Source organism: Aspergillus candidus, assembly GCF_002847045.1.
Source record: "Aspergillus candidus strain CBS 102.13 unplaced genomic scaffold BDW47scaffold_12, whole genome shotgun sequence".
NCBI classification, from domain to species: domain Eukaryota; kingdom Fungi; phylum Ascomycota; class Eurotiomycetes; order Eurotiales; family Aspergillaceae; genus Aspergillus; species Aspergillus candidus.
In genome coordinates, this window is record NW_020194017.1 from 381,411 (window position 1) to 394,970 (window position 13,560).

At 55.9% G+C, this 13,560-nt stretch overlaps 4 protein-coding genes across 4 annotated transcripts; 1 reads left to right on the forward strand and 3 right to left on the reverse strand.

The window, feature by feature from the left end:
• Positions 1-282: 282 nt before the first annotated feature.
• BDW47DRAFT_124379 (type I polyketide synthase) lies at positions 283-7,885 on the reverse strand (the record flags this gene model as incomplete). Its single annotated transcript, XM_024816244.1, has 6 exons — positions 283-464; positions 527-1,205; positions 1,269-7,082; positions 7,142-7,410; positions 7,471-7,615; positions 7,679-7,885. The coding sequence occupies 6 exons, from the start codon at positions 7,883-7,885 to the stop codon at positions 283-285; spliced, it is 7,296 nt and encodes a 2,431-aa protein (XP_024673713.1).
• Positions 7,886-8,307: 422 nt separating this feature from the next.
• BDW47DRAFT_116480 (serine hydrolase FSH) lies at positions 8,308-9,756 on the reverse strand (the record flags this gene model as incomplete). The annotated part of the gene is made up of 3 exons (XM_024814937.1): positions 8,308-8,389; positions 8,845-9,553; positions 9,615-9,756. The coding sequence occupies 3 exons, from the start codon at positions 9,754-9,756 to the stop codon at positions 8,308-8,310; spliced, it is 933 nt and encodes a 310-aa protein (XP_024673714.1).
• A 245-nt stretch (positions 9,757-10,001) lies between these two features.
• BDW47DRAFT_116481 (uncharacterized protein) lies at positions 10,002-11,463 on the reverse strand (the record flags this gene model as incomplete). Its single annotated transcript, XM_024814938.1, has 2 exons — positions 10,002-11,320; positions 11,379-11,463. 2 exons carry the CDS (start codon positions 11,461-11,463, stop codon positions 10,002-10,004), a joined length of 1,404 nt encoding a protein of 467 aa, XP_024673715.1.
• Positions 11,464-11,699: 236 nt separating this feature from the next.
• Positions 11,700-13,445, forward strand: BDW47DRAFT_116482 (cytochrome P450; the record flags this gene model as incomplete). The annotated part of the gene is made up of 3 exons (XM_024814939.1): positions 11,700-12,540; positions 12,617-13,024; positions 13,066-13,445. 3 exons carry the CDS (start codon positions 11,700-11,702, stop codon positions 13,443-13,445), a joined length of 1,629 nt encoding a protein of 542 aa, XP_024673716.1.
• Positions 13,446-13,560: the final 115 nt, after the last annotated feature.

Consider the following 13,560-nt stretch of genomic DNA (forward strand, 5'->3'; position numbering starts at 1 on the left):
ATCAGACCCAAAGAATCTTGAGTATGTGGTAATTACAGTAGGACATCTAATAAGCCCTAAATAAAGACAGTGCTATAAGATTTCTAAGAATCTACTGTTCAATGAAGAAGAGCTAGCTAAACCTATACGGTATACCTATAGGCCTGGTAGCTAGTCAATAGCCTGCTTAATAAAACCACATAACCGGTAACTCCGGGGCATACACTCATATATCTACAACTATCAAGCGCTAGACGATAATTGGGACAGCTGTCATGAGGTACAAGTCGCATCATAGATAATCTAACTCGATCCCTCCGCCGCTGCTTCCGTTGCAACCTCCACACTGACCAAAGAACTCTTCGATACGATCTTCATTGCCAGTCTGCCCAAGGAGATGGGACTTAGAACCTCGAAGACCGAAATGTCCGCCTTGAGTTCCTTGAAGATCCAGTTCCCCACTTCGATTGCCTTGAGTGAGTCAACTGCAAAGCGTCAGTCTACAGGTAACGCATAAAGGTCAGCAAAGGGAGCGGAAAGCACATACTGCCAAAGGTGTAGAGCGGCTTCTCGACGTCGATATCATCCGGAGATGCGGTCATCGCATTCGCAACGTTGACCCGCAACGCCCATTCGACAAGCGCTTGGGCCTCGCTCGCCGTCTGCGAGTCCTGTAGCTGCTGGCTGGGACTTTCTTCCTGAGCGGTCGTGGTGACACCAGCAAGGCTAATGCGATGGTCAAATTTGCGATCCAAAGGCCAAAGATTGAGGCTCTCGCCGTCGCGGCGGACCTGATCCGAGAGTCCGACAAGGAGTTGACCCGGCACCGGCTCGCCTTCTGCCAGCTGTCCTCGCATCACCGCGATCAAGGTCTTCTGGAGTTCACGGTCGGTTACCTGAGCGGGGATCCAGTGGCTGTATTTCCGCAGATAGTCCTCGATGGTGGAGTCCTCGTTGAAATGGCTCGCGTCCGTGACCAGGCCGACGTTAAGGGTGGTTGCAGCGAGACCGAGCTTGCGTCGGTAATGCGCCAGAGCGTCTTCGTACGTATTTCCGGCGCAGTAGTTGGCCTGGGCGGTGTTTCCAATGATCCCCGAGAGGGACGAGAGGATGACGAAGAAGTCTAGTTCCTGCGGCAGGTAGTTGTGCAGGTTCCAGGTGCCCTTGACCTTCGGGTTTACCGCAGTCAGCCACTTGTCGAACGTCATATTCTCGAAGATGGAGTCCTGGTCACCCAAGTGTTGTTAGCGTGGTGTCAACCCCTTCAGGGGGAGGCCAGAACGACTTACCCGTAGAACCATCGCAAGTTGTACGACACCCTTCACCTTCCAGGATTTCTCCTGGATTTGTGCGGCGAGCGCCTTCACCTGCTCTGCATCTGTCACGTCGCAACGCACCACGTCTACGGCACATCCATGCTCACGCAAGCTTTGCAATGCCTCTTGCTGTCGAAGACTGGACGCTCCAGACCGACTGAGGAAGACCAGGTGTCGTGCACCGTGAGCCCACAAGTTGTCCGCGATTGTGAGACCCAGAGCGCCTAGCCCCCCCGCAAGGATATATGTCGCCTCAGGTTTGAGGTGGAGCGGTGGTGGCGGGGATGGGAGCAAGGGAACCGTTGCGTCCTGGGGGAACTCAATGACCATCGGAGTCGGGGACGATCCTTCTTCTTGGACTAGTGCTGTCAGAGCATGTGGCAGTTCAGAGACAGAAGACAACGAGATAGAGGGCATCGGATTGAAACGTCCCATCCGAGCTAAATTAAGAGCCTTATCAACAAGATTGAACAGCTTGCTGTCGGGCAGAACGGTCAGGTTCAGGAAGGACAAAGTGATGCCACGCTCAAACACTGTGGGATCCAGCATCGACGCCACAACTTTCTGAGTGACATCCACGAAGCGTCCTCCACTCTTGACAGAAGCAGACAAACTCCGCACTGTGGAACCCGCCGTCGTATTGTTGATGACATCCAGCCCGTTGCCATCTGCTGCTGCCAGAATATCGGAGGTCCACGACGCCGGGTTCAACTGGTTGAAGATGCGATTAGCCGGGATATGGTGATCTTCCATAAGCGCATGTCGCTCTTCCTTGGAGGAAACCGACACAAACACTTCCCCATGGAGCGACTGGACCAGCTGGACAAGAAGCCGACTTAGGATGTCGCCCGATCCATTAACGAAGACCGTCTGACCGGCCCGGAACGCCGCAACCTCCACAAGGACATGCCAGGCGTGCGCTGCGACCAGGGGTACGACAGCGGCTTCGCCGGGGGAGAGTGATTCCGGAAGCTTGTGTACTAGGGACTCGGACATGCGCAGGTGCGTGTGAAACGGGCCCGGATGCAGCGTGAGCACCCTGTCTCCAGGCGCAAATCTTGACACCAGTGGACCAACATCGGTGACGGTTCCGACGGCGGTTCGCCCAAGGGCCGGTGGCAAAAGGGCGCGCTGTTTACTAGACAAGAACTCTTTGACCATACCATCCTCCAGAGCAATGTGAGTGGGCTGCAGTTCTATCTCGGTATCAGTTAACGTATGGCGGTCGCGTTCGTCCGGGATCCACCAGAGACTCGACGCATCGCCAGCGCGGCATGCCTCGAGCTTTCGGCTCGTACCCGGCTGATATAAAGGCCCGGGCACACTGATCACGGTGGCCGCATGCAGTGCCAGCTCATGGTCTAGGCCGTGATGGCCCTGTGCACGAGGGATATGCAACAAGCCATTCAACTCAGCATACTCCATTTCGCAGTTCTTCCCATTCACGGGGGCCTTGCTGGTGGAGCCGAAGACCTTCAAGATTAGATCAACTGCCTGTTCCGACCCTACATCAAGGCCAGGAGTGAGGTCAAGATGGGGCAGTCGAATCTGGGGCTTCTCGGCGCGCACGGTGCGCAGAAGCCCAGTAGATGGAGAGTAGGCAAGGGAAGCCTCTTGTGTCTCGAGGAGACCGCCATGCGTGACCCACAGGAGATATTGCGCACTGGTCAGCTGGCGGAACTGTTCAAAGTCATCGGATGTCCATGAGATTACAAACGGACGCTCTGCCTCGAGGAGGGAGATCACAACGTGTCCAGACAGTGTTTGTGCCTCAGAGAGAGTCGTCGTCCGGACGCGATGTCCGAGTGCGCTAAGGCGTGTCGTGAGCTGCTCCCCCAGTGCTCTGCTAGACGCAGCGGGATCCGCATGCTGCAGAAGCACAATTTCGCTGAAGTCGTTTGCTGGATCGTGCTTGGATTCCAGGCTGGCAATACACAAACCGCTGTTGTCCTGACCAGAACGGAATCGGATTGTCTCTTGAAGGGTAGTTGTATGCAACACGTCTCCCGAAGAAGACTCGTCATGATCGTCCTTTGTACCTGTAGAGACCAAGGCCATCCTGCCCTCTGAGCGCAACAACGGCTCCAGGTGCGGCAGCTGGTTTACTAAACTGTAGGGAGCGAGGATGAGATCGAATGTACCTAGCTGGGCCACCGTCTCTTCGTCGACTCCCGCAAAAAGATCCACAGTCGTGTATGTCACATCCAGTCCACCCTGCGACAGCCTCTGCTCAATCTGATGAGTGGCCTCAGCCTTTGACTCGGCAATCACGGTCTGGGCAAACCGATAGCGTCCACCCGTCTTGGATGCAAAGATCTCCAAAAGCACACTGCTGCCGCCCCAGGTGGTGGGCTCCACCACAAGGACCTTCCAGTCCGCGTTCTTGAAGCAAGCCAAGTCTAGCCAGGAATGGAGATGGCGCACGGCATCACTTTCGCCCATCAATGGGTTCGGAGCTTTGGAAGCCTTCCGAGCTAGACAGTCGACAGCCATGGGGCCGACCAGCGTGTCTAGATCTTCCCTCCAATCCAACGTCGCAATGCGGCCTTGACCGGCTGAGGACTGCACGGGGCTGGACTGACTGGAAGCCCCCGACGAGACTTCCGTCACCGTCATTCTTTCCACAATGATCTTCGGACCGGACGGCCAGCTTTCGTCAGACACGACAATGGTACCTTGCGTATCACGGCCGGACAAGGACTCTGTGTGCGAGTACCCGGTGTAAACGGCTCCTGCACCGGTTGGTAGATCCGTGGAGATGAACAGACGGTCCACCTTGGTAGGAATGGCGGACTCAGCGAGCGGTTGGCCCTGGCTCATAGCCACGAAGATCAGATGGAAGATGGCATCGAGTGTGGCTGGGTGGATAAGGTGGGGATACTCGAACTCGTGCGGGATGACAGCGCGGGTGTTCGGAATGGCGATGGTCCCTACACCGCTGCGCTCGCCTGGTACAGCCGCAGCCTCCACCATATTGCGGAAGGTAGGACCATACTCGGTTCCGATGGATTGCAGCTGATCGTAGAAAGATGGAATGTCCAGTGGGATGGCTGCACGCGAGCGTAGAGCTTTGTATGTCCGGTGATAACGCTGGCATTGCTCCGAGCTGACGACGCCGTCGTAGTGCAGACTGAAGGTGCTCCAGGAGTGCTTCGTCCAGGATGAATCTTCATTGACAGAGTATACCGTGTAATGATACCAGTCGGATAGCTTCTCGTGAGGCCTAGTCGCCAGTAGTGTTTCCACCGCTTGATCACCGGACGGGATGACAAGTCCCTTGTCGAAATGCACGTCGCAGAATTCCACTCCGGCCAGTGCCCGGTCCGGCGAGGCCAGTCGCTGGGCCGCCTCGAAAGCCATGATCAAGTGTCCAGCACCAGGATACAGAACCGTGCCTGTGATGATATGGTCTCTTTGCCAAGGGCACTCCGAGACGGACAGATAATTGCGCCAGCTTCGTTCGAATGGATTCTGATGAGGCACCGGCATTCCCAGGAGGTCGTTCCGGGGCTCCTTTCGTAGCCGTGCCGACATAGAGGCGGCGGGCTCGTGCCAAAAGCCCTTTTCGTGGTTCCACGCGTAGGGCGGCAGATCAGGAACCACCATCTGCAGTCCCTCGCGACACTGGTTAACCCGCCGCAGATCAACGGGGTGACCACTGGCCCAGAGCATCCCGGCCGCTGCCAGCGCAGTTTCCCTAGCGTGCTTGCCGCGGCTGAGAAGAGACATATATGGAATCCTTTCGGGGGATTTGCCGTCCCAAGCCGACATGATCTGGCGGCAGGGGCCCTTGAGCGCCTCATGGGGCCCAATCTCGACCAGCGCACTCCACGCAGTAGTGGCCACCCGACGGCGGCGCGGATTCCCTCCTGGGGTATGACTAAGTAAATTCGTCAGGGCTCCCGAGAAGCGAACCGGAGAGACCAGATTTTGCATCCAGTATGATGCCTGAAGGACCGACGGGTCATCAATTCGCTTCTCCGTCACCGAGCTGAACATGGGAATGTCCGAGGCTTGCGGCTGGACCTTGCCTAATGCCTGAACGAAGGCATCGGCAACGACCCGCATATGCGGAGAGTGGTAGGCTACCTGAACGCGGAGCTTGCGTGCGAAATGGCCATCGCCGTGGAGGACGGCCTCTAAGTGATTGATGGCGCTTGCGTCACCAGATAGGGTGACACTGGCTGGGCTGTTGACGCACGCCACCACGACACTTCCTTCAGGAACTCTGTCCAGGTATGCCACTGCTTGGGTTTCGGACAGTCCCACAGCCATCATCGCGCCCTTGCACTCTCCCATCCGATCCTTGACCTGCTCACTGTAAAACCCACGCCAGTATCCGATGCGGACAGCGTCCGCCTGAGAGAGTAGGTTTGCTGCATAGGCAGCTGCAACCTCGCCGCTGGAGTGGCCCACAGTAGCTGCAGGCTGAACACTCCAGGATCGGAGGAGGTCCACCAGAGCGATCTGTACGATCGTGCACACCGGTTGAGAGAATGCAGGGCCGTCAATGCGACGATCGGCTGGGTCAGAAAGAAGAGCAAGGATGTCCCACTGGCAACCCGCCGATTCCAGGTCATTCCTGCTGCGGTCGATGCTGGCACGGAAAATGGGATCGGAGAGCAGCTCGCGTCCCATGGCGGGCCACTGGGCGCCTTGGCCGGTGAAGACAAAAATAGGATTCAGGTGGCGAGAGACCCGGTTGAGTCGGGGAAGGCCATCCTGCTCAATCTTGCTCGTCAGCGCGGGCAGGGTAGACGCCACTGCAAAGCTCCGGAAGTCAAAGGTAGTCCGGCGCTGTGACAGGGTGTATGCGAGGTCATCATCCGCGATCATATGCCGTCGTTGTTTACTGTTGTCCGAGACGTGTTTCGCAAGGAAGCTGGCCCACGATGCTTCCATCCGTCGGATACCACCTCCATCGTATGTAGAGAAGACAAAGAGCCTGGGGACAGGAGTGTTGGTGCTCTCCTCTCCATCTGCGTCGCTGCTATCCGATGGGATGCTCAGACCAGAGTCAGACGAGTCATCCTTCTCAGGCACCACAGTCCGCTGCATCCCCTTCAGCCCATGTGATCGCAGATAATGATACGCATCATCCAGGATGACATGGGCATTGGCTCCACCGAAACCAAACGAGTTCACGCTGGCTCGACGGAGACCAGCCGTGGGCCATGGCGTGGGCGTGAGCGGCAATGCCAATCGCCACTCGTCAAGACGAAGCTTGGGGTTGAGTTCTTTGAACTCGGGCAGCGGAGGGATGACGCCTTGCTCGACGGCGAGTACCGCCTTGATGACGCCCGCCAGGCCTGCAGCCCCCTCGGTGTGGCCGATGTTAGTCTTGACGCTGCCCACGACCAGCGGGTTGTCAGTACTGCGCTGTGTACCGAAGCTTCCGCCAATGGCACTCAACTCAATCGGGTCCCCGACCGAGGTGCCCGTCCCATGCGCCTCGAAATATCCCGTGTGATTCAAGTCCAGTCCCGCCGTGGCATAGGTGGTGTGGATGAGATCCGCCTGTGCCTCGCCGTTCGGGATCGTAATGCCCACCGTCTTGCCGTCCTGGTTCGCCCCACTGCCGCGAATGACCGCGCGAATTGTATCTCCGTCTTCCAGGGCCTGGTGAAGGGTCTTGACGACGACTGCTGCGAGTGCCTCTCCCCGAGCGTATCCGTTGGCTCGAGAGTCAAAAGAGTGACTCTTTCCATCAGGGCTCAGCATGTGCATCGAGGACAGCTGGGAGATGAAATTAGGCGCGAGTATTAGATTCACACTGGTGACAAGGGCCTGTTTTACAAATCATTAGTCTCTGTCCATTCATTCCGCTACAGACTCCAATGCCTTACCTGGCGACTTTCCCCCGTACGCAAGGACTGACAGGCTAGATGCAATGCATACAGGCTGGACGAACAAGCCGTGTCTAGGGCAAAGCTCGGGCCGCGCAGGTCGAAGAACCAGGAAATCCGATTGGAAAGCATAGCACGACTCGTTCCCGATGCTGCGTTCTGTGGAAGCTGCATCGGATCGCCAGCGGTCATCAATTCGTAGTCGTTGGTCATGACACCGGTGTAGACGCCCGTCGCCGAGCCAGGTAACGTGCCGATAGGAATGCCAGCTATTCAAGAGGCCTCAGTATTCGATTTCTCTCGGAAGTTACACCTTTCCTCTAACTTACCATTCTCAAATGCCTCATACGCGATCTCCAGCGACTTCCGCTGCATGGGGTCCATGCCCGCGGCCTCGTTTGCCGTCATGGAGAAGAATGGGGCATCGAAGACGGCGGAGCTCTCCTCCAGAAAGAATCCACTCCGCGGTTGAATCTTTCATGGCTCAGGTGAGTAACTTCTGGAGGATCTAACGGGCACCATGCGATAGCGACTTACTGTTCCCTTCCGTTCGTGACTCGGATGATACCAGGCCTCCGCGTCGAAGCGATCCGGGGGAACTGCAGAGTGTCCCGTCCGGCCATTGACAATCATGTCCCAGAACCTCTCCAAGGTAGATGCCTCTCCAGGAAACCGGCAGGCCATGCCAACGATGGCAATCGGCTCCGTGGCATCGCCAAATCTCTGAGGATCGGGTGATCGCATGGCGGGTAGCGAGTGTATTGCCTCTAGGCTCAGACGGTCAAACGGAAGAAATCAGGTAAGCAAATGATGCAGTTCACAGATATGAAAAGGGTTGGAAGATCGCGTTCTCTTGTACCATCCCTCTGCGGCCCTCAAGGTCTCGTTGCCGGGCACTTTTGTCTTTACTCAACCCGGCCGGCACCATTTTCGGAACTCTAATGATGGTCTGGAACTGGTCTAGAGGCCAAGAATAGAATCGAGATCCGATCGCTGGGAGGAGTTAGAGAGCCGAAATGGAAAATTTACGATATTGAGCCGGTCGGGTCCCGATCTTACGCCGAGATGAGAAAAGCCGGTCAGACCGTCGGTGGAGGCTGATACCTAGGTTGTTAGGCGTTGTGTTCTGCTGAGATAGATTTTCTAGAGAGATAGTCATTCAAATGTTAATAATATCTCTTTTGTATGTGCCTGGATAGCTTCATTTCGGGCGAGTAGGGAACACTCGCACAGTAGGCACTATTCCAGCTATTCAGGGTAGACGAATACTACTACTACTACTGCCATCAAATATTCTTAATACACAATGCCATCTATTTTTCATATGCCCTCCCCTAATGATGAGTGTACCGTTTATATATCCCCGTTTAATGGACTGGAAGATTCTCTAGTCTACCAGTAGCTTAATACTAGTTCTCCTACCGAAGATGCAAGTTCATCTGTAGCTCACTACTCGACTGCTAAGCAAAAATTGACATCTACCACGTCATGTATTCCTCTGAGATACCCCCATTGCATGGAATCAAACATTTAAGACTATACATTTCTCAAACTTGATAGCTCCTTGCATCTGCTCTATCTAGATCTTCCATCCGGTGTGTTCCAATGCTGGTTCTAAAGTGCCGCACGCCTGCCTCGTGGTTGGTATGTCTCTCTAGATCAATCCGCCAAACAGCAACAAGAGCAGCAGCCATCAGACTTACCAGATATATTGCTGCTGGCTCTGCTGGATCGCCCAGTCCACCGCAGCCCAAGCTGCACACACATCATCCGGACGGCGAGGCACATCATGGGCTCCGGAATGGGTCAACGAGCGGATCAACCGGGGATCGCATAGGCCCTGCACCAGGACGGACAGGTTCACCATCATCGCCTGGTCTTTCTTCCCGGTGATATGCACCGTGGGGATGGGAATGCGATCCTTCACCAGAGCCGGATGGAAAACACGCGGCTGGGCTGGGTCATCGCGACGGGCAAACCCGCACTCTTTGGTGTCCTGCGCGATAAAGCCTCCGGTCTTGGCCGAGTAGAAGGCCCTTGCAGTCGTCTCGCACAGGGCACGGTTCAGCGGATGCAGGGAGGAGAGGTCCGCAGTGGGGTAGGAGTCCAGAAGGTGGATCTCGCGATCCGTGAGGTTGGCGAGCAGGTGGCTGCCGAATGTCTCGTCCGGGGAGAAAGCCACCACCGTCGACAGGAAAATGGCAAACCGGAAGGGAGGCAGATGGCCGTCGAGCTGGCGCTGGAGGAGGTATGTCAGGGCTACGGAACCGCCCTGGCTGAAGCCTAGAATGCCATCAAAGGGGCCTTCGGCCTCCACAAAGTCGTCGATGAGATCGCAGGATTGCTGGACGTCGGCCGGTGCGAAGCTGGCATTGTAGCACAGGAACGGGCCCTTGACAAAATTGCCCACACCTGATAACAGGTTATTCCAAGAGCACGGAAACAGCTGGATATCTACGGAAAGGGAAGTCACCTTGAGCCTTCTGGCATTCCGTCTCCCCCTCTAGGAGGACAAACTCATAGCTGGGGTCGGCAGCAGCCATAAAGGGTCCCAGCTGGTGTCGCAGGATGGCGGCAGAAGTGCCGTAGCCATGTAGACACAGGATTCTCGGCATGTTAGGCAGTTAGGGGGGGTGAAGGGCGAGAGGGATCTGGACGACCAGCACTAAGATGTCTGGTTGATTTGCGAGACGATTCCAGGCGTCCTGAGCAGGATAATTTGAACAGATGCGTATATTCCCGAGCTATTGCATTGCGCTATCTGACTATAACTACCAGACTGAGAAACATGCCGAGTGATGCACATCAATTGTGGCTAAGCCGGCCTCTTTCCTGTCGGATATCTCTGTCAAATCCGGCACTAGAAAACAAATACTCCTGCTTTATCTTCACGGGTCCCTTGAATAGCCTCAAGATGGCCCCGGATGGCTCGAACCATTCCATCAGGCCCGCAAATAAAAAACCCAGCGTGAGACACTGGTCGCGGCAGAAGCTCCTCCATCATCTCCCCAGTCACTCGTCCGGTCAGACCCGTCCACCCGGGAGGAGGTTGGCTTAGAACGTGATGCACTTGGACTCGCTCGGGGTATCTGCCGACAAGGGCATCCAGCTCTTCCCGCAGAAGGATGTCCTCCTGTCTCTCGCTGCCGTAGAGCACAACAGCCCGCTCCCCCCTAGTCTTATGACACCATTCGCGAAGGACCTGGTAGATTGGGGTGATCCCTGTGCCCCCAGTGATACACCCAATGGTTGTCCATGCGGGATTCGGGCGATAATCGCCAAATAGCCCGCGGACAGCGACTGACGACTGGAGTGGAAGTCCTTGAAGATAATTACCCATGCGGCCCCGCGGGTAAACCTTGACGACCAAATCAACCATCCCGCGCTCGTGCTCGCTCGAGACCGGGGTATAACTGCGGTGGACCAATCTGCCGTCGATTTCGGCGGATATTCTGATATGCTGACCCACGCTGAAGTTCAGCCGCGCAGTAGCGTCGGGAAATTTGAGCCTGATTCGGTAGACAGGGTTGCTACTTTCCTTGCCCGAGCCGCCGATGCATTGTCGCGACTCTAGCGTCAGCATCGTGGTCTGGTCTCGATGTAAACTCACCGATCCGCGCCGCGAGGTGATGGGCATGGAAGGTTTCCTGGCCCGGGGATAGTCCTCTAATTGCCGATGCCGGTGAAAGAGAGCTGTGTTGAGGTGTAGCCCGAGCAGTGTTCCTGCCACACCCTGGCAGGCGATGGCCGTCAAAATCCCGTTCAGATAGCCTCTCCCGGCGTTTGCTGGAATGGATCCCGGGACAAGCGTAGGTCGCAATAAGGCAAGCCCTTCAGCAAAGTACCCTTGAACTGCGGCATACGAGGCAGCGAGGATCAATAATGCGCCTCCTGCTCCAGCCACAATGCCCATCTTGACGGGGAGCGCAGGGGAGTCTGGCTGCTTCTGCTTACTCGGGACCACTGAGATTGGTCCCACTGTTGCAGTCCGCTGCTGCTGGCGCTGCTTCGCGACATTGCTCTGCTCGAGTCTGCCAATTAACAGTGACTCCAATTTCTCGTATGCATCGTGGGAATGCCCGGCATCGGCAAAGGCAGCGGTGGCATCTTGTCCAGAAAAATTGCGTAGAATCTCTTCTCCTCCAGGGTGGTCTTGTTGATATTCAGTCACATCGTAGACTAAACAATCCAATCAATAAATTTTCCCTTTTCTTTTGTTTTTTTTCTTCTCTCTTACCTTTCCCGTCGATAGTGACCCAGAGGTCCAGCGGGGTCCTGTGGCGTTTGATATCGGCCCAGGTCAATTCGGTTTCGACACCCATTGTAAGCTTGCAGTAGCGATGTAATGGAAAACACTGGAAGGTCGGATGCTCTCTCAATGGCATCGACTCCAGTGGGTATAAAAACAAGAGGACTTTTCGGGTGTCTCGGGAGATTTGCCCAAAGGAAAACAGTCCGATCGAAAGTGACGCTCGATATAACTGTGCACCGCCGACGGTGTCTGGGCACCTGCGCACACCACGCACTCACATCTAGCTTGCTTACTTCTCACATCAACATGGTTCTCAGGACATTTTACCTGGTTGGCCGTCCGGAGAGCTCAACCCGTCAGTTGGAGATCGGTGAGCCCGCGGCGCTGGAAGACTTGCGTCCGGGGATTGCAGCGGTGTACAACATCCTCCGCCCGGCTGATATTCGCTTTCACAAGGGCGATACCGCCCTGGAGAACATCGAGAATATTGAGCAACTGCTTGTCTGTGAGGCCGTGGGAATCACAATTGCCGGTCACCCTGTCAGAGAACCGCAACAGCCGGTGGGCATACCGGGATTCGGCAATCATTTCGAAATCTATCCAGACCACCTGGGGAATCACCAGCGGCTCTTCAATAAGTACGGCGGCGTCATCCGTACAGACAATTTAGGGCGAGTGACCTATCTTACAAACGACCCGGACATCACTGTACTCGCCTTTCGCGACGGAGAGTACTTCACCAAGGCCCCATCCGCTCCGAGCCACCCTTTGTTTGGGATCCGAGATGAAACGGCCCTCTTTCTCTGCGATACGGACTCTCGAGCATGGCAGGAGGCACACAGGTTCATTCCTCCGAGTATGACCCCCCGGGCAGTGCGACACTACACCCCGCTGCTGCAACGATCGGTGGAGAAGGCGTTCCTGGTTCTCGACACGTTCGACGAGAACGGAGAGGCACTCAATGTGTACCATCTGACGGCAAAGCTCGCGTCGCAGGTCATCTGTCAGTTGGTGCTGGGAGTGGACCTTCACCATTTCGACGCCGTCGACAGCCCTATGCATCGAATCATCGTCCTGCTTCAGCAGTATTTGACCCTCAACCGCCGCGTTCAAACCAAAGGCGCCTGGTACTCATACCTTCCGTTCGGTATATCCACAAACGCTATGCGGAAACCCACCGAGTCTTCCATGTATTAACCTTTGCTAACGGATAAGTTCAACAGGTGACCCGGTCGCTCTGAAAAACACTCGAAAGGAGCTCTACGGTCTGATCGAGCAAGCTGTTATGGCCTGCCGAAACCACAACGGAACAACAGACGACCTCCCCATCCAGACCGCTGCGCTCCATGCCTCCTGTCTGGTGGATTACCTGGCGCGCGCCACCGACGAACGCGGCTGCAAGCTCCGCCATGAGTACATCCTCAGCAACACGCTTGCGCTGGTCGGTGCGGGCTTCGTCACCAGCTCCTCCTTTCTAGCGTGGCTCATCTACTCTCTGGTGACCTACCCCGGGCAACAGGACCGTCTACTCCAGGAGCTGGTCAACCACGGTGCCACCCTTGACAAGAACTGGAGCTACGATGAAATCCAGGCAATGCCGTTCCTCGACGCCTTTGTTAAGGAGACGCAGCGTATGCACAGCCCATCCTTCCAGCCCGCCCGCAACGTCAAGAGAGACGTCGTTCTCCCGGCGGATGGGCGCTTCCGCAAGGCTCCATCCTCATCCTGAGCATCCCGCACCTCCACCGGCACGCGGCATACTGGGAGAACGCGGATCGTTTCGACGCAGACCGATGGGCGACTGAGGGAGTCAGCAATCGGCACCGGAGCGTGTATGTGCCTTTTGCGGCGGGAGCGCGTGGTTGCATTGGGTTCAACGTGGCTTTGCAGGAAGTGAAGGTGGCGTTGGCGGAGCTGGTCTATCGCTACGAGTTTGTGAACGCTACGGACGAGGCTATCGAGTATGATCCGGACTTCATTGTGATACGGCCGTTGAACTTCTACGTCCGGGCCATTCGACGGTCTAGCTGGCCGGCAAGATCTACTGCTTAGAACGTTGTACTATACATACAATCATATTATTCGGAGAATATCAATTGGAACGATATCATTAATGTTTACCTAACTAAACCGTTGTACTCTGTCAAACACCAGGCGAGGACTAAGC